Source organism: Mobula birostris, chromosome 6 (genome assembly GCF_030028105.1).
Source record: "Mobula birostris isolate sMobBir1 chromosome 6, sMobBir1.hap1, whole genome shotgun sequence".
NCBI classification, from domain to species: Eukaryota; Metazoa; Chordata; class Chondrichthyes; order Myliobatiformes; family Myliobatidae; genus Mobula; species Mobula birostris.
In genome coordinates this window covers 144,655,766-144,675,123 of record NC_092375.1, presented here as the reverse complement: position 1 = coordinate 144,675,123, position 19,358 = coordinate 144,655,766, and the positions used below count along the sequence as shown (strand labels likewise).

The following is a 19,358-nucleotide window of genomic DNA, read 5'->3' as shown; positions in this document are numbered from 1 at the left end:
ATGCAGAAAATATATATTGTTTTGGAGTTTTTATTTATTTCTAATTTCTTTTTCCCATGATACTATTTTGAAGAACAGCAGTGGAGTTCTTTCCAGAGCTCTTGTCAACATTTACTTTGAACAACATATTTAAAAATAGATTATCTGATCACTCGCTTATGTGTCTGTTGGAGCTTGCTATATACAAATTGCTATGGTGTTATCTATAATATAAAAGTGAATGCAGAACAGTTAACTTGGCTGTAAAGTTGTTAGGGAGGTCCTGAGATCATAAGTAAGTAAATTACTGCAAGACTTTTTTTCACTTCTCCTAACTCTTCTGGAAATAATATGCAATAGATATTTATTTAAATTCTAGAAATGACAATGTTTACTAAAGTTTTATTCTCTCGTAACTTGTTCCATAAGGCTGTTGTGCAGATGATGTAAATATTCCTCAGAAGAATACTTGGTTCCTGTCTGGTTTTGGAAACCTTTATGGATTTCCCTTTGATATCTTTTGTCATCTGCACGTTTAATCTTAATAATTACAATTCAATAATTTCAATGCTCCCAATCCTCCTGCCACCAACTCCAAATGCTAAGACATTCGGAACCTCCTTAGCATCAAAATTTAATTTTCTGATATTTTGCACCTTTGTAAAGACCATTATACCCTTTAATTTTTCCCATCACTAAATGACCGTAAAACCACATTTCATTTAAGGAAGGAGTCTTTCAAATGACTGACAGAGCTACAATGGAAAAGAGTAAGCAGTTGACATTTTGGGCTAAGAAGTGTCAACTGTTCACTCTTTTTCATAAATGCTGCTTGGCCTCCTCCAGCATTTTATGTGTATTACTTTGATTTCCAACATCTGCAGATTTCCTCTTGTTTGTGACAGAACCACAATAGTTTTATTTTCATTTTTACTATTATTACTGAACTAATTTAAAATAATTGTATTCTTACAAACCATCTCAACCAGCACTAGTAATATTACATTTGTAATCATCTACAATAGTAAATCCATTCAGTCCATAGAAATGGCAGTTACTGTATTTCACACTTGATTCTAGATCTACAACTGGACATAAATGCATAAAGAGTGTAAGTCAAATAAAAGCGACAGCTAGCTTTGAAGTAAAGGAAGTTGAAAGGTAAAAACCTGAAATCTAAGAATGTATTTGTATCGACTAAGACAGAAGAAGAAAGGATGCATTTTGTTGCAGAATCCTGCTCTTTTGTACTCCGGAACTATTTCCTCTCGTAAGAGCAAGATCCAAGATTATAACCCCTCACAAAACAAAGGAATACAATTTTCCTTTCACAGAAGTGCTGGATACCACATATTTATCTCCAACCAGTATCAGGTAATAAACTTCAAAAATAAAAAGATGTAATAATTCAATGTAGAGTGATAATGAAAATAAAATTCAACATTTTAGAATTTGAACGAGAAAGGAATAAATAAAATGGAAATCCCAAAATACCTTGTAATAAAATATAACCTAATCAATTAATTAGTTATTCTAATTATACCCCTCATGGAACTGACTCTCTACTGTGTCACAAGAGAGCTGTCATCTGACTTGGACAACATCAACAGGGATCAGTTCGATACATTATTCTTATATTGTGTACATCTCAATCTTTATAGTGCAAGCAGAAATTATGCAAGTAATTCAAAATTTAAATCTAATATATTTTTATATTAACTCTAATGGCTTTCATGGTTAATGGCTGTCAGTTTTGTTCTTTTTGTATCAAAATGTGTCTTTTTTGACTTTCCAATTAATAACTTTCTTCATTATGGTACTCATCAAACATTTAACTTTTCATTTTCTTTCTGATTACATTTTTTTTCAGACATCTTACCACAGTATTAAAATCCATTAACCTCAGCTACTCACTTTAGAACTAAATTTACAACTATTTTCTCCTATTGTTGGTCTTGCACAACTGTCTCCTTTCTCGCTCATGCCTTTTGAATCTGTTCACTTGCCTGATTTTCCTCTTATTCATAGTCTGTTAATTTAAATTAATGCTTACCTGCCTTTGATAGATGACAATAAAGATTTGCTTGGTCCCAATTACTAGGATAGGGTATGCATGTGTGAGGAAGAATGGTTGGGTTGTCTTTTAAGGAAAACTCAGGAAGAACTGAACATTTTGAAGTTTTAAAGTAAGAGAGAAAATCTTATTTAAACACAAAATTTTAATGGATTTAATAAGATAGATGTTGGACAATGCATCTCCTATCTCGTTGGCTCAAAGTCAGCACAAAGTATTAGTCATTAAAGATTAATTTGAGAAATTTCAGTACTCAGAGGCTTACCAATCTTTGGAGTTCTCTGGATGGGGTCAGTGTGTGCTCAGAGATTGATAGATTCTTAAGTTGCAAAGTAATAAGGCATAAGGAGAGAGTGTTAATTAAGTGTTGAGATAGATCAGCCATGGCATAACCAAGGAGTTAAGTGTGCTTTAAGGATGAGTAGCTTAGTCTCTTTCCTATTTCTAATAACTTATTCACTGTGGAGAATAAAGGAAATTAATGTACTCTTTTGTAGCATGTTATTCAAACTATATTGAACATAATGCCCACTGTGTTGGGCCACTTTGTTGACAATGGCCATCTGAAATCAAATGAGGAAAATTACTGCAACCTTTCATGACAGCTGCTGAAGTCTTTCACCCAGTCATCACAGAAGTAGTTATTTTACTACAACAAAATATAAAAGACAACTCTCTTTGACTGCATACCTGTGCCATCTTGTAATAAAACTGAGACCTTCCCTATGAAGCCCAGAACTGTCATTTTGTTGCAGCTGCATTAACTTACATGTTTGAACGTGATGTTCCCCTTTCTTATGTGCTATGAGTAAATGTTCCACTGCTTCCTCAGTTACAGCATTTGGCAAAATAACTTTTAAATGTAAGTACTAAACAAATGGAAACACTTCAGGGAGAAAATGCACAGGGCATAAACTCTGCATCTGAAGATAATAAAATAAATGCATATTTGAGAACAAGTAGTGGAAAAAAAACCTTGCATTGAGCACTGAAGAAGGGGAAATGGGAGAGACTCTCTTAAGGGCCACTTAAGTTATGTTGGGAACAGAACAGTTCTTTGTTGCACTTCGAAGGCTTTTATTATCAAGCCACACATCTTGCAACTCAATGCAATCAAAGACCTTTTAGATGTTATTGATTTAATGAATTTTCTTTGCCATTTTGGACAAGTTGTTATTCTCGTTATAATATCACAAATGCCTCTCACAGTAACTACATACAAGTTAAACAAATCCAACCAGTTACTAGACCTGATTTTGAATGCATTTGCCATAAAAATTATGACTTCCAGTTTGAAGAAAAGGAATAACTAGCATGTTGAAGTTACCTGAATCTGGTTTCCTAGTAATCGTAAGTGTTACCAATATTAGTTTTTCAATATATTCAATTCCTTATTACCAATTGAAAGACATCTGTGGTTCAGCAGGTATAATATAATGTCTGGTTGAAGAGCTAATCATTATTAACGAATCTCACAATTAGCAAAGCAGGATTAGTAGAGAATTTTAAGAATTGTATTAAAATTCAAGGTTCAAGGTACATTTATTAAGGTATCATTGCAGTATACAACTCCAAGATTCATCTTCTCCAAACAGCCAGGAAATAAAGAAAACCATGGAAGTCCTTGATACTGTTAGAGGATGATACCAAAGTTTTGGGTTTGCAATTTATGGATTGGACTGTGGTTTTTTGCACAAGGGGTTTTGGGGTTTGATGTTTTTGTTGCCATTTGTGTCATTTGTTTTTTGTGCGTGGTGGAGTTTGATGTTCTGGTTATCTTGTTTTTTGTGCATGGGTTGCTGCTTTTTTTTGAACAACTTCCATGGTTTTCTTTGTTTCATGGCTGTCTGGAGAAGACTAATCTCAGAGTTGTATACAGCATACATACTTCGAGAATAAATGTACCTTTAATCTTTAAAATGTTCACATGAAGGAATTACAATATATAGTAGTTTGTTCAGTAACTTGGCCTAATATATAAAAGGTCTCTGAAGGCATTGTTCACATACAGATCCTGTATCTGATCTGTACAGGACTTTCAGAGTACTTAAAATCTGAGTACATTGTACATAGTGTACACTGACATTAATTCAAGTGATTTTCTCTGGGGGTGGAGAAGGCTACGAATATCATTGCCAGGGAGGTGTACTGAATCATTTCAGACAAATTTGGAATTTTCACGTTAAGCTGGGCATGTTTGGAGATCTCAAAGTGCTGTCTGTTTCATGGAGTAATGATGGCAAAAGTTGAAAAAAAAATTGCCAAAATATCTGGGCAAGTAACTATAAAATATGAATAGTTCCTCCAAACTTACCCTCTCTATCTAATTACATATTATAAAAATAAATAGCACTCCTGCTTATTCGTTTCTACTACGTTTGTCCTTCACACCAAGCCTAAGTGTATCTGGCATGGCAACATGTGGAAGCATGCTTTGCAACAGCAGCAAATCATTGTAATGGTGCAGGTAGTTCCTTGTTTCAACATTCTACCATCGGGGTTGTTACTTCCTCCATTTCTCATATTTCTGTGATTACACAGTTGCCAGCTTTCTTTGAAAATGCCCATCAGTTAACTTGGTTAACTAACAGCTACTCTATTTAACTGATTAATCTACTATCAAAGATTTTTTAATTTATTGAGATAAAATACAACATTAAATCCAAACTTTCTATATAAATTATCAAGTAAATTTAGAATATAAAAAGGCCACGGAATTAGTAATTTTTGAATAATTATTAAAAATTGGTTAAATCTATAAAGACAAAATAGTATCAGCAAGGCAAACCTTTTAAACTAACAATGAGCTTTTGTTTAAGGCAGTATTTCCTTTGATTTTGGCAGAAATCCAGAGCAATAATGAAGAGCTTGTCATTAAAATACCAGTTACATGTTATGAGTCAAGATTTGTTCTTTCCAAATTTACTCGCCAGATTTAATTGAATTGACAAATGCATTACCATGAAAATAAAAACCATTGTTGTTAGGTTCTGTCTATTTGTCTTGGGCTAAGTGTAAAGAGCTCAAGAATAAAATAGGAATATAATGCCAGGGAAAGATTGATTCTTTTTGGTACTGTACTAGGACTTAAGGCATTTATACTTCCTGCATGTTTCTGAAATGAGCCAAATTGTAAAATTAAAGCCATCCCACACATCCATAAAGCTTGTGATGTGCTCTTTTATGATTTCTTTTATCTCTTCATCATTGTCCATACATATATACGACATATACAAGAGACGTTACCTCATCTTGTGCTTTTCTGTACAGCGATCTAATTCTGAACTCCTTCTTTTATCTTTTAATTGTTTTTGGCATTGTAAACTGGTAATCTGCCTGAAATATCGAAGTACATTAAAGGAAATTTATTTAGATTAGTTACTGTTTTACTTTGCATATCTGAGCTAAATTCAATTAAGCAGAAAAGTCAATTATTCTGTACTATTACCAGAAAGTGAGCTTTAGCCATCAATCTGCCCTGAAGGGCATTATTTTTTTTTTAATTAAATGTGACACGAAAGAAGCCCAGAATTAATTTTGTTTATAATTCAATTTTTTCTTTCAATAAAATAAGATATTAATTTGAATTCTAGCTTTTCTAAGAGATGATCTCCTGCACTTTCCAACTGTGTTATTTCACCCTAATCTAATTTAGAAATGCTGTCTTAAGGAAAGTAAGCATGGTGCAAAATGTGCTTTATGCTTTGCTTTAAGCAAGTAGATTGCATTGGAATCTCACAACAAGTCTTTTAAGTACTATATGTCTTTCAAAAGGTATAGTAGTAAAAAATATGTAAATTTCCCAACATGAATACATGATTTACCAACTTAAATAGAATAAAAACTACAGAACTGTTAATGATTTCCATCCAAAAGGATTTGAATTGTATTCTTCAAATATTTTGCTGCAGTGCTTGGATGCAATGAGTGACTTGCTATTTTGTGTTGAAAGGTTGTTTCATGTTCCTCAGGTACAAATTGTTACCAAGAAAATAGATGTGAGTCACATCACATCAAAGTGTGGCTCTTTCAGCAACATACACTATCGACCAGGTACGGTGTACTCTTAACTTATTATGAGCCTGGTTTTTGAAAAGAGTATTGTTATATTGTTTATTGTGTCATTCAAAATGTGATCTATTATTGTGTGTAGGCGGAGGACATGTTAAAATTGAAAGTCAGAAACTGGATTTTAAGGAAAAAGCACAGTCCAAGGTTGGCTCCCTTGAAAATACACATCATACACCTGGAGGTGGAAATGTAAAGGTAGGAATGAAAATGGGCAGCAAAGTTCACAGCTAAGTCAAGTCACTATTTGATTAAACTGCTCTTTTGTAAAAACTTCAACACAGTACTCTAATTATCAAGTCCAACCATCTTTTGTTTATTCCTATTCTATGTCTTGTGATACCCTGGGCAATGTACTACTTTATTACCTCCTGTTCACAAGTATCTACCTCTAATACATGCTTGCAGTAAAATTGTGTGTCACATCAAGTAAGCAGCCAACATGGTCAATAGGTTGTTCCACCACTCTTCTAGCTGCATTTTGGCACCTTGCAGTGCTCTAAAGGAAATCAGTATATCCATTTACCGTGTTATATTGTGGAAAAATGAAATCGTAGTATTATATCATGAAGTATTACTGCAGATGTACTGTGGAGAGCATTCCAACTGGTTGCATCAGTGTCTGTTTAGGGGGGGGGTAGGGGAGAGCGCGGTTGGCACGGCACAGAAATAAATAAGCTGCAGGAAGTTGTAAACTCAGTCATCTCAATCATGAGCACTAGCCTCCCCAGCATCCAAGACATAGACAAGGAGCGATGCCTTAAAACGGCTGCATTCATCATTAAGGACCTCCATCACACAGGACATGCCCTCTTCTCACTGCTACCATCAGAGAGGAAGTACAGGAGCCTGAAGGTGCACACTCAATGATTCGGGAATAGATTCTTCCTCTCTGCCATCAGATTTCTGAATGGACATTGAACCCATGCATACTATCTCACTACTTTTTTTTCTCTTTTTGCCCTACTTATTTAATAAATATATACACACTTTAATTTAGTTTTTATTATTATATATTGCAATATACTGCTGCCACATAACAAATTTCATGACGTATGACTGTGATATTAAACCTGATTCTGATTACCTGTTACAATTTAAGTTTTGTTATCTGCTGTTGTTTCCACCAGTAATATGAATATTCCTTTGACTTTCTGAATAGATTGAAAGCCACAAGCTTAGCTTCCGTGAGAATGCCAGGGCTCGTGTGGACCATGGAGCTGATATTGTCACTCAGTCCCCAGGACGATCTGGTGCCACAACTCCTCACAGACTCAGCAATGTCTCTTCTTCTGGAAGCATCAATTTAATGGAATCACCACAACTTGCCACACTTGCTGATGATGTTACTGCTGCACTAGCCAAGCAAGGATTGTGATTTTGCTCAACAGAATTGTTATTGTTTGTTTGTAGCATGTGCTTTGAGCCTTCACGGGTTCAAAGTGGGATTGTGTTTATTCTTTTCAATTAACTATTGATCATGTCCTCAGACTGTAGTGAATAAAAACAAAATCTTGTTCCCATTCATGCCAGGGGTTTCTGGCTTTAAATGGCAACAACTGCTGTACATCACACTTAGCAATGTTGTTCTCAGCTCTGCTTGCATGGACTGATGACAAATGCATTTGTAATGTTTCATGCCTGAAGGCAGTGTTGAAATGGATCAGTACTCAGAAAGCAGCTGACATGCTTTATTCCCAGCTCCTCATTCGATGTTGAATGAATTCTTCCTTGGACATGAGGGAGGGTACCTATTAATATTTATTGCAGGATAAATTAATACATACAGTAATCATGTTTTAAGGGAATAAAGGAGCAAACCCAGAAACTAGTAATATGTGTAAAGTACCCCTGAATTGCATTCTGTTCAGGAAAGTAAAGCAGTTTGTTATGTTGAGAATTGGAAGTATTAATGCCAAAACATGATGTGACCACACATTATTGTGTTCATCCACAAAAAGGTAGTGTTTTGCATTTTTATAATACAAGTTGTAACAAAAATGGGAATTAAGTTGTTCAGAAATATTATGTAGCTACTTCACGTAAGTAGGATGCAAATCCAATGTTGTGGATCTGTATCTAACTAGAATGTCAGTTCAGTGCTAGATTTCTCTATATGCTGATTTTTCATATTTTGTTTGATCAGTTGTTTGATATATAGTACATATATATGCAGTTTATACTGTATATATATTATATATATACGGTATAATAGATATCCTCTGTGGCCAGTGTGTTATCCCTTATATACTTGGAAGTTATGCTTTTATTCACAGTATCTGTGTTTCTGCACCTTTTGGTGTTACTGTTTAGGATAAGGTAGCCATTAGCAGTTATACTTGTTAGATTTAACTCTCAAAAAAAAATAGCATGAAGTGCTTACTGTAACAACCAAAAGTTATGACCTTAGTGCCAGATGAGTTTGTTGATGTATTGCTAGCTAAAAGATTCAAGCAATTGCTTTGTAGAGTTTTGATGTACTGAGGGGGTCACATAGCATTTGGTGTGTGCTGTTTTTTGCTTATTTCACTTTGCAAGACGGTTTAGGTAGTGAAGGCCAATTAAAAAGAAAGGGTTGTTTTTTTTAATACATATGCTATGGAATCAGGATATTGAGCATTTTGTTCCAAATGTGTTGGCCTCAGCTCAAAGTTACTGAAGTTACATTCACAAAACTTTTCTTGGAATTGTAACAAAATACTTTATTTTCAATGTTCAGTTAAAATTAAGATTTAGAAATTAATTGGTAACTACAAGAATGAAATCATAAGTTCATAAAGCATTTTCAAAGGTTGTTGAGAGACCGTATCTCATTTCAGGATGAATAGACGGGAAGTCAAAACTGATTTTAAAAAATTGAAGTTAAGTTTTGTAATTGCTACAGCCTGCTACCAAGGGTAATTGTAGATATTAATGTAATCAACAACTACATCTTTAACAATATTAATCAAATTAAGACCTTGTTTTTCACTAGCCTGTAAAAAAATGCTTTGGAAATTAAATTAACCTTTTGTAAAAGAAAACAACAATGTATTTTAAGATTATCTGAAAAGGTTGAAAGCAATGCTGCATATTTCCATTAAGATACAGTTTGTAATGAAGAATACAGGATACTGTAGCAGGAAGTGATGGAAAGAATCATTGTTGAGGTGTTGTTGCATTTTAAATGAAAGTGTTACTGATATTATCTTGCCAAGTCACTCCAACAAAATTTGAAAACAAAAATACTGAAACGTTTTAGAAGAGGTGAAAAAAAAATAGGGCAAAATAAAGATACTTTGTCCTGGTATAGGCTGTGGGATTTTAATGTGCTTTAGAGAATGTGTTTTATATCCAATCATTCCAGAATCTGCTAAAATAGAAAATTCCGGGATTGGCCAGTGTTAGCTTGTATGTTTTAAGTAAAATTTGCACTTGTGTTTGTTGCTGTAGAGTGATTTGCAGAATAAATTGCTTCTCATCTGACACTAGTTAAAGTTCTGTGCTGTTTATTTTTGAAACTGGGCAATATAGAAACTGCCCGAGATTAAGGCAAGCTGCTGAAAAGGTCTAAGCCTAGACAATGCTAGGTCATTAAAACTATGAAATACTTTCCTGACACAGTTGCCATTGTTAGTTTTTAAGGAACGATTCAGTTACAAGTTAAATAGGTCAAATTTTGCACTGTACACATATGGATGACTTTGTGATGAAATTTCACTTCATTTTCCCTTATGGCCTTCTGCTAGGCATTAGATTGAATTTAGTTGCATTTTGGATGTACATTTTTACATTTATAACTGTATGGTTTTTTAGACAGGATAAAGTACCGATGTAATATGCTATTTGTGTTCTGAGTATATATTCAATTGTACCCTTACATTACCTCTGAATCAAGTATTACGGATTGCAAAGAAGAAAGTGCTGGAAATACTCAGCAGATCAAGCAGCATCTTTGGAGAAGAAAAAGTCCTAAGACAAACATCATTCATCAGAACTCTTAAGTGAAGAAATATATATATAAATCAAAGATGTTTCAATGTAAAAGAAATGGATAGGACAAAAGGAATGCTTGTGATTAAGTGGAGACCAAGAGTATGAATGATTGCAGTGATGTTGAGCTAGCTGAGAGAGGTGTTTGAAGGTTATCAATTAGTGATCTCTCTAGAGGAGCTGGAAATAAAAGGAGACTCCTGGACAGACCAAAAACAATAGCGATCTAGATACGTTAACCACAGCAGCTGCTGGACATATGAAATAAAGGACAATGATGGAAATACTCAGAAGATTAGGCAACATCTGAGAGAGGAGTGAGAGAGAAAAACTGAATTAACATTAGCTCAAAGAACAGAACTACTTCTACTGACTAGGCATGTACTGGCCCACAGGGCAACATCGAATTAAACTATTTCAAATAATCAACTTTGTTAAAGGATGAGCTAATTCTGATAGAAGTCATTAGTGTTATGATGTTCAATTTTTCTTACAAGTTTTTCAGCTTCTTCAATCATTTACTAATAAACTTCCAATTCATTAATCATAAATATTATTCATGTTGTATGCTTTCATTGCATGTAGATTTCCCAGTGGTTTCTCAAAATTCTTCTGATATTTTAAGAGATCTGAACCCTTTCTAAATATTAAAAATTAATTGAAAAATCTATTTAATGTTTCTGTTCAGGTAGTATTAATTTCTAAGCTTTTTAGTGTCTCAATTGCAAGTAGAGGACAAAACTTCCTCCAGTTTTTGCTAACTCCAGTCTTAAGTCACTTGTTGATGTTCACAACCTAAAAGTCTTTTCCAGACCCAGCATCAAACACAGAAATTCACGTGGGTAAAATTTCCACATTTTCACTCCACTTCTTGATTCCCTAGCTGATTTGAACTCTCTCAGCCTTTACTATCGCCACCATCATCTCCACAGTTCTCGTTTCCATGAAGTTTGAAAGGCTTGCACCAGTGAGAATACATTATTTTTGAACTTGGTTTTAAATGTGTACTCAGTTTCAAAGCTTAAATATGCTTTTATATACAAATATGCTTGTCTAAAATTCAATAGCACAGGGATCAATTTCTTTCCTTGGCTGCAAAAGCAATCTGGCTTATCAGACTCAGGACATCTCCAAGAAGTAAAAACAGAACTGATGCACCCATTTTCTGTTGTCCACTTTGTACTAGTTTTAGTATATACATTTTCTGTATTTGATACCAACTGATATTTCCTACTAATTAAAAGGGACGTCACAACTGGAAAAGAAAATCTTCTAGTCATCAAGTAGCATACATACAACTAAAATCTGTTACTTGATAATCCTTCTACATGTTACCTTTCTGAGGTGTATAGTATTAGTGAGGGTGCTTATAACAGAACTATTAAGTAATGCAATAATTTATCATCATATAGCTTTACAAGCTGCTATCAAACAGCTAACTTCATTACATTAATGGTATGAGTTTTACCAATCGGTTTATCTCTCAGTGGTGAAGGAATGAGCTGTTTCCTTTACCTTGTATAGGTACCCGGATCCTGCATGGATTTAGCAGTACTGGTTTCTACTTATCTGCCATCTTTTCTAGCACGGTGCATCAGTGACCAGGTCAAGAAGCAGTGAGGCTCAAAAGTCAGTCAAACTATAGTATCCTAATTCTTACAATTAGACTGCAAACCAAGAAATGTGGAAGCAGAAAATAATAATTACAGATGTAACTAAGAATTAGTAAGAATTTTTATGTCTTCATTTTAGTTCTTAAAATTGAGTCATTGGTAAAGTTAATAATTTAGGACCTACACCCACTGATCAATAATCACCGATTCAGTAACTATCAATAACTGACTTTTGAACAATTTCACCTATTTGCAGTGTGGATATCAGGCTTATGTTGTTACATTGTATTAAGGCTATCATTGATCACTGCAAGAGTACATGCTCTTAAAGTGATCTCTGCCTTTAAATGCATGTATGTGAATACCAGAAGTTGCCATTGGGTTTACCCTGTAATAACAGGTGTGCTGATAACTTTGCTTTTGCTGTTTCAACAAACTCAGTCCATTCACTTTTATATTTGAAATACTTTGTTATACTGATGACTTCAAAGGACTAAAGCATAAATACTGACAAAATGCAAGATTAGCACATGCTCATGTTGGCAAGAAAGAAAATCACAATTTGGAAAAATGTAATATGGTTCTTTAATTTTATGCTGCATCACTCTGTGGTATGGGGTTGGGGGTGGAGGCTATTGCACAGCACCAAAAGAAGCTACAGTCGTAAAATTAGTCAGCTGCATCTTGGATATGAGCTGCCTTATTACCCAAGACATCTTCAAGGAGCGGTGCCTCAGAAAGGTTATTAAGGACAACTATCATCCAGGGCATACCCTCTTTTCATTGTTGCCATCAGGAAGGAGGTACAGAAGCCTGAAAATACACGCTCAGCGATTCAGGAACATTTTCTGCCCCTCTGCCATATAATTCCTAAATGGATTTGAGCCCATGAACACTACCTCATTTTTTAATATATATTTCCGTTTATGCATTATTTTTACTCTGTTCAATACACAATGTAATTGATTAATTTATTAATTTATTGTTTCCTTTCTATATTAAGTATTGCATTGAATTGTTGCTGCTAAGTTCACAAATTTAATGACACATGCCAGTGATAATAAACCTGATTCTGATTCCTATCACTAGATATTATACACGAGTGTAAAATTGAATTGTACATAAAACAAGATTTTTAATGATTATTTGTACAAAGATTCTTCCACTGGAAACATCATCAATAATCATCTGCTACTTCATTGAGATTGGTAAAAACCATAATGCATACTATATTGCAACAAAAATCTCATAATTGGATCTGATCTTCACTTACGTATGGGTAATCTGCCCTTGTGTTATTCCCTTGCAAAAAGTCAAACCAGCCTCTAAATCAAATCAGCTAATACTTTTTATGATTTCCCATGGTCTTCTGAGTTTCTGAGATTGCTATGTCCAGATAGAAAAGGAGACCAGATATTGTTTCACTATTTCCTTCTTGGGTAGTCCCTTGAGGTTGAAGGTGATTTGCTTTTGTTCCAGTTCTGAAATAGCTGATGAGGCCAATATTGTTCCTTCCTTCTCCACCAGCGGAGCATTTGGTGCTTGATAGGACCAGTAGGAAAGATGCTTGGGAGGTACTGTGCACTTCCATTACTTAAACAGGTTTTGGCCCAAAATGGCAACAGCTCGTTTCTTCCTGCAATTAAGTCTTGGCTCGTTGAGCGTTTATACAGAGTTCTGTGTACGGCCAATAGGTGACTCCGGTTTCCAGTGTAGTTCCATTTCCCCTTTGAACAGTTATGGTCAGAGATTCTCATGAGTTCATGCAGGTTACACGTTTGAGAACATTATTAAGTCATTTGCTATTCACCTTGTAATCTATTGACATAACAGCTCAAAATAGTGTTTGCTTCAGGACTGCAGTGGAGGCCAAATGAATGATTTAAGGACTCAAAAGCAAATTGGGGTCTCTCATTTAAAGCATATTGTTTTTCCATTTAGCTCTCCTAGGACTGAGATTTCTTAATGGTAGCGAGCTCCATGGTGATAGCTGGCGTAGAGGAATGATTGGGTTGCCAAGCAGAGGTGAGAAGATACAGTAGCAACTTCCATATCCATTACGAGGTGATGATGAGAGGGACTTTGACATCCTGATAGTCTGTCAATATGGAGCAGCTACTGTCAGTCCCCAGCAGTAGTTTGAAAGTCACTATGCCCCACATCTCAGTGCTGAACAGATGTACCATTCACCCTGGCCCTTGTAGGCAGCCTCTGCAACATTGGTGGTCAGAGATTCAATGTTGCAAAACAGCCGTTAGATGAATGAGCCCTCAACCAGGGACGTGACACAGCAGTGGGATGGGTAAGTATTTCTGTCAGGTTACAGGTACAGCAGTGCAATTAGTAAAACATCTCCCTAAATAAGGAAAATCTCAAACATCAGCAGATGCTGAAAATCTGCAATAAAGACCCCTACACAGGTCAGACAGCATCTGTGGTAAAAGAAGAATTAAGTTTTCAGGTCAAAGACCCTTTACCAGCATAGGCTTCAACCTGTGATACTAACTCCTGTTTCTCTCTGGATGGATGTGCCCTGTGACTGTGTTTCAGCATTTTGTTTCTTATTGTCCCTATACAAGGCTGTGATGATCTTTTCCCATTGCCAATTCCATTTGTGCTCTGGGTTCCGGGAATGCAGTTTCAATTCTAAATGAGTTGGGATATTCCTCTTTGTGTTGGTATGAGAGATGGAATTAAGATAGATCAGGGACGTTCTGAAGGATTTGGTCTGACTCTTGTTTGGAAAGTATTATCCCCACTTTAGAACTACCTACATTGGGGTAGCTTTCCTGGGGAAGTGAGATGAAGAGCCTAGCAGGACACTTTATGCCACCTTTGCACAAAAAATTCAGGTACACCTGTCGGATAATGATCCCCAGCATATGTGGCTGGGCATCAAGGTCAAAACTAACGATGGAAGGAAAAGCAGCAGACTGTACCAGTGACACCTCCCTCCCTAATGCTCTGACCAGCTTGTATGAATGCTTCAAGGCATGCAATACAATACCAGCCATGAAAGCTGGCCCCTTTCCAGGTGAGCAGCCACTATCTGTAAGAGCAGCAGATGTGAGAAGGACTCTGCAGAGAGTCAATCCCCATAAGGCAGCCAGCCCAGACAACATTTCAGGACGAGTACTTGGAGTATGCACACCAGCTCACAGATGTCTTTGTAGACATCTTCAACACTTCACTCATCCAGACTGCTGTCCACACACACTCAGATCAGCCACCATCATCCATATATCAAAGAACTTTACACCTTCATAAATAAATGTCTATTGCCCAATCACACTAACACCAACCATCATGAATTGCTTTGAATGGCTGTTAATGACACTTATCAAAAACTCAAATATTGCAACGTTGGACACTCACCAACATGCTTACCAACAGAACTGCTGTATTGCAGATGCTATAGCATCTGCTATGCACATGGCCCAGACACACCTAGAAAACAAGGACACTTCTTTCAGAATGTTGCTTCTGGATTTCAGTTGGGCATTTGACACTATTGTCCCACAGACCTGGGTGAACAAACCCCTGCTCCTCAGCCTAAATACACCACTGTGCAACCGGCTGTTGGACTTCCTAACAAACAAACCTCAGACGGTCAGGATGCACGACTGTTCTTCCCTCCCCATCACCCTCAACACAGAGTCTCCCCAGGGCTGTGTGCTGATCCCATTGCTCTGCTCACACGCGACTGCGCAGACAAACGCCCCAGCAATCAGGTCAGCAAGTTTGCCAATGACGTGACAGTGGTGGGGGTCATCAGCACAGATGATGAGACAACAACAGGAGGTGGAAGAACTCAGGGCCCGGTGCCAGGCAAATAACCTCTTCCTTCAGTCAACAAGACAAAGGAGATGGTAATTGACTTAAGAACTCCGCCCCCTTTATATCAACGGCACAGCAGTGGAACCTGCAAGCAGTTTCAACCTCCTGGGAGTGCAGATCACACACAACCTGTCATGCTCCCAGAACACATCTGACTCAGCCAGGAAAGCTCACCGATGCCTCTACGTTCTGAGGATACTGAAGAGAGCTGGACTTTGCACATCCATACTCGCGTCATTCTAAAGGTGCACAGGAAAAAGCATCCTAATGATCTGCATTACTGTTTGGAATGGAAACTGCACTGCATTGGCTAGGAACGCTCTACAATGGGTAGTCAAAACAGCCCAATGCATTACTGGCACTAACGTACCTGCCACCAAGGACATGTATACAGAAAAAGGCCAGTAACATCATAAAAGCTACCCCCCCCCCCCACCCTGCTTATGGATGTTTGTCCCATTCCCATCGGGGAGGAGCCCATGCAGCAAACACACCAAGCTCAATAACAGTTACTTTCCCCGAGCAGTAAAGCTGATCAACACCTCCATCACCACTTTATTATTTCCCATCAGTCGCCTTATGTATAGCCTAGTGTTACTTATGGACATACATTCTATCGATGTATATAATCTATCTTATGTATTTATATTTTTATGTTCGCTGCCTTTTTATTTGGTGCTGTATCGGATTTGGAGTAACAAGTTTTTCGTTCTCCTTACACTTGTGTACAGGAAATGACATTGGGCAATCTTTGCATCCCTGCAGGTTACAGAAAACGAGACACTTGGTTGAAGAGCGGAGGGACGCTGCACAGCATTGAGATGAGTACAGTATCGCGCTGGATGCAGAGCAACGCCTCTACCATCACTTACTTGCAGAGCGCCGCAGCGCTGCCGGGTGGGGGGAGGAGTGATTGACAGGCGGACAGTGAGGGGGGGGGGGTGCTGTCCGCGCGCAGGTGCTGACGCTGGAGGCGCAAGGCTGGAGCCTCGGCCAGCAGGCGATTCGGAGCTGCGGCCATGGTGAAGCGCAAAAGCTCGGAGGACGTGGACCGGGAGTGCGGCCGCGGCATCCCTCTGCCCATCCAGACCTTCTTGTGGCGGCAGACCAGGTAAATCTCGGGATATCTCGACTCTACCCGAAACCTGGCGTGGCCTGGCGCTGGGAAACGGGAATGGGGAGGGATTGCATCGCGTGATACGGGGAGGGGGGGGGGGTGAACAGGGCCATTCGGACCATCTGACCCCTGCCAGCCTTCTCGTTAAGGTTCTCCGCGACTCTTGCCAATTGCTCATTTCCCAGCATGTAGTAAAAATGGACAAAAATAATAACTAATTAATACTATATGAATTATTATTACTATCGAATGGCTGTCATTCTTTCCAGCAGAGCATTGCAGAGCCTAACACCTGCTGCATAAATTGTTGCAAATGTTGATCTCCCCGAAATACGTCAACAAGTACTGCCGTCATCTGACATGTCTGGTTTTCTTTGAGCTAGGGCCCTTGATTTGAAATTCTGTTTATGATGCATTTTATAATTTGTTTTGGTTTTATTATCAGATATAATTAAAGCTGAACCGCATTGGGGAGCCGTTCGCAACCGCTGAAAGCTTGTTGAATTATTGCTAGTGCGGTCTGCGGGAGGAGTTCGGGGAGGAGCGAGGAATGGTTGAGAATTCTTCCCCTGCCCGCTTCTCCCAGATGCTGCTCGACCGCTGAGATCCTCCAGCAGATCCTGCTGTTCCAGATTTAGTATCTGCAGTTTCCCGTGTCTCCGCTAGTTCCCAGGCCGATGAAAAACACTTGTGAGGGCTACCAATCTTTCTCAACAGGTGGGGTGGCAGGGAGCAAAAGAAACTGAGGACGTTGAAGTGCAGAGAGAAACACAAACTTTGAGGGTGGAGGGGAGGGGGAGAGAGAGTGAAAGGAAAACAAACTGGAGAAGGGAGAAACATGAAAAGCAGATATTACACACGTATAAAAGCATGGGGGTAAGGAGCACCATGAAAGAGTAATAAAGTAGCTTTGAGGTCAAAGTTGAATCAGCCGTTTTTTTTAAATTGACGTGGGTTCTAAGGCCTGATTGGGCTACTCCTGTTTCTTATGAAGGAGGGCATGAAACGGAATGAAGCAGTCTGTACTCATAGAAACATAGAAAACCTACAGCACAACACAGGACTTTCAGCCCACTAAGTTGTGCTGAACATGTCCCTACCTTAGAAGTTACTAGGCTTACCTATAGCCCTCTATTTTTCTAAGCTCCATGTACCTATCCAAAAGTTTCCCAAAAGACCCCATCCACCACCGTTGCCGGCAGCCCATTCCACGCACCCACCACCCTCCGCACAAAAAACCTACCCCTGATATCTCCTTTGTACCTACTCACAAGCACCCTAAATCTGTGCCCTCCTGTGACAGCCATTTCAGTCCTGGAAAAAAGCCTCTGACTATCCACATGATCACTCAATAGAGTTTAGAAGATTGAGAAGGGATTTCATTGAAACCTATTTAATATTACAGTATAAGGCCTAGATAGAGTGGATGTGGAGAGAATGTTCCCTATAGCAGGGGAGTCAGAAACCAGAGAGCACAGCTCAGAATAGAGGGACATCCTTTGAGAATGAAGATGAATTTCTTTAGCCAGAGAGTGGTGAATCTGTGGAATTTGTTGCCACAGATAGTGGTAGAGGCCAAGTGGTTGGGTTTATTTACAGCAGAGGTTGAGAGATTCTTGATTAGTAAGTGTGTCAAAGGTTATGGGGAGAAGGAAGGGAAATGGAATTGAGAGAGATAATAAATCAACATGATAGAATGACGGAACAGACACGATGGGCCCAGTGGCCTAATTCTGCCCCTATGTCTCACAGTCATACGGTCTAATGGAAGAGTTTGCTCTGGCCTATAACTTACGTTATCCATGTGGCATTGGAATGGCACTTGCCTTACTCCCAAAGTTTTGGTTTCTACCCACAATGCTTTAGAAATGTCTAAAGGATAAACATCCTTTTTCTTTAAATGAAACTTAGAATTTGCAGTCTTCCATATGAAGCTGTGATCTTGGGAGCAGGAGAGTCAGTGTTCTGTCTCTAGAGGCGCTGTTTATTTTGTACAAATATCACTTTCTGTTCATAAGCTTCTTTTAACATCTTAACATGGATTTCAACTTGGAACAAACATGGTAGAAAAAACATCCATCTCCATCTACACTTTATTTGCCCTGGAAACAGCAATATCCTTTCAAAAAGTTTTCTCATTAAAATCCCTGAAGAAAGCTTCTGGCTCAGGTGATTTTTGAGAAGGTGTTTAACTCCCTGCCTGTCTCTGCACACAATACACTACAAGGGCAATAGAGTGAGAAGGTAACTTGTCTTCAAAGGCATCACTGTGGACTGTAGAAGCCGCTGAATGTCATATACTATACTACAATGTCAGCTCCCAACCCCAGCAACGTTGATCACCAAGCCCTGAAAGTGAGGTCGGAATGTGACGCATCGATCGTGACTTCACAACGCTTAAGCAAATCAGTGCTTAGCATATCTGCAGCATGAGCTCACGCCAGTGCTGAAGCGGCAAGGATAAGAACAGCGAATGCTAAGTGCGAAGCTGAACTGCTAATTGAAAAAGCTTGTGGAAACATGGAGAAAGCTCTCAATGAATGCAATGAGTTACAAAGAGTGCACTCAAGGAGGAGTGTGAAGCTGAGGCTGCTTTAGCAGAGGCAAAGCTGTATGCATGAAGCAGCAGCTGATTTAGACAGTGGTGGTTGTCTCTCTGGGAAGGTGACTGAAGAACTGGCCACTGGTGCAATCCCTC

The 19,358-nt window shown here is 38.1% G+C and overlaps 2 protein-coding genes across 9 annotated transcripts in view; both read left to right on the top strand.

Annotated features, from left to right (window-relative positions):
* The window catches only part of LOC140199430 (microtubule-associated protein 2-like), a 316,902-nt gene extending 306,993 nt beyond the window's left edge, over positions 1-9,909 (top strand). For all 8 annotated transcript variants that reach the window (XM_072261524.1, XM_072261527.1, XM_072261526.1 and 5 more), the window contains 3 exons: positions 6,025-6,106; positions 6,207-6,319; positions 7,284-9,909. In XM_072261524.1, coding sequence (XP_072117625.1) covers positions 6,025-6,106; positions 6,207-6,319; positions 7,284-7,499 — 411 coding nt within the window. In that variant the 3' untranslated portion in view covers positions 7,500-9,909. The remainder of the gene's footprint in view (positions 1-6,024; positions 6,107-6,206; positions 6,320-7,283) is intronic.
* A 6,653-nt stretch (positions 9,910-16,562) lies between these two features.
* Positions 16,563-19,358, top strand: part of LOC140198605 (protein unc-80 homolog) — a 227,770-nt gene continuing 224,974 nt past the window's right edge. Inside the window, 1 exon segment of the mRNA XM_072259605.1 lies at positions 16,563-16,654. Within this exon segment, the coding sequence (XP_072115706.1) occupies positions 16,563-16,654 (92 nt within the window).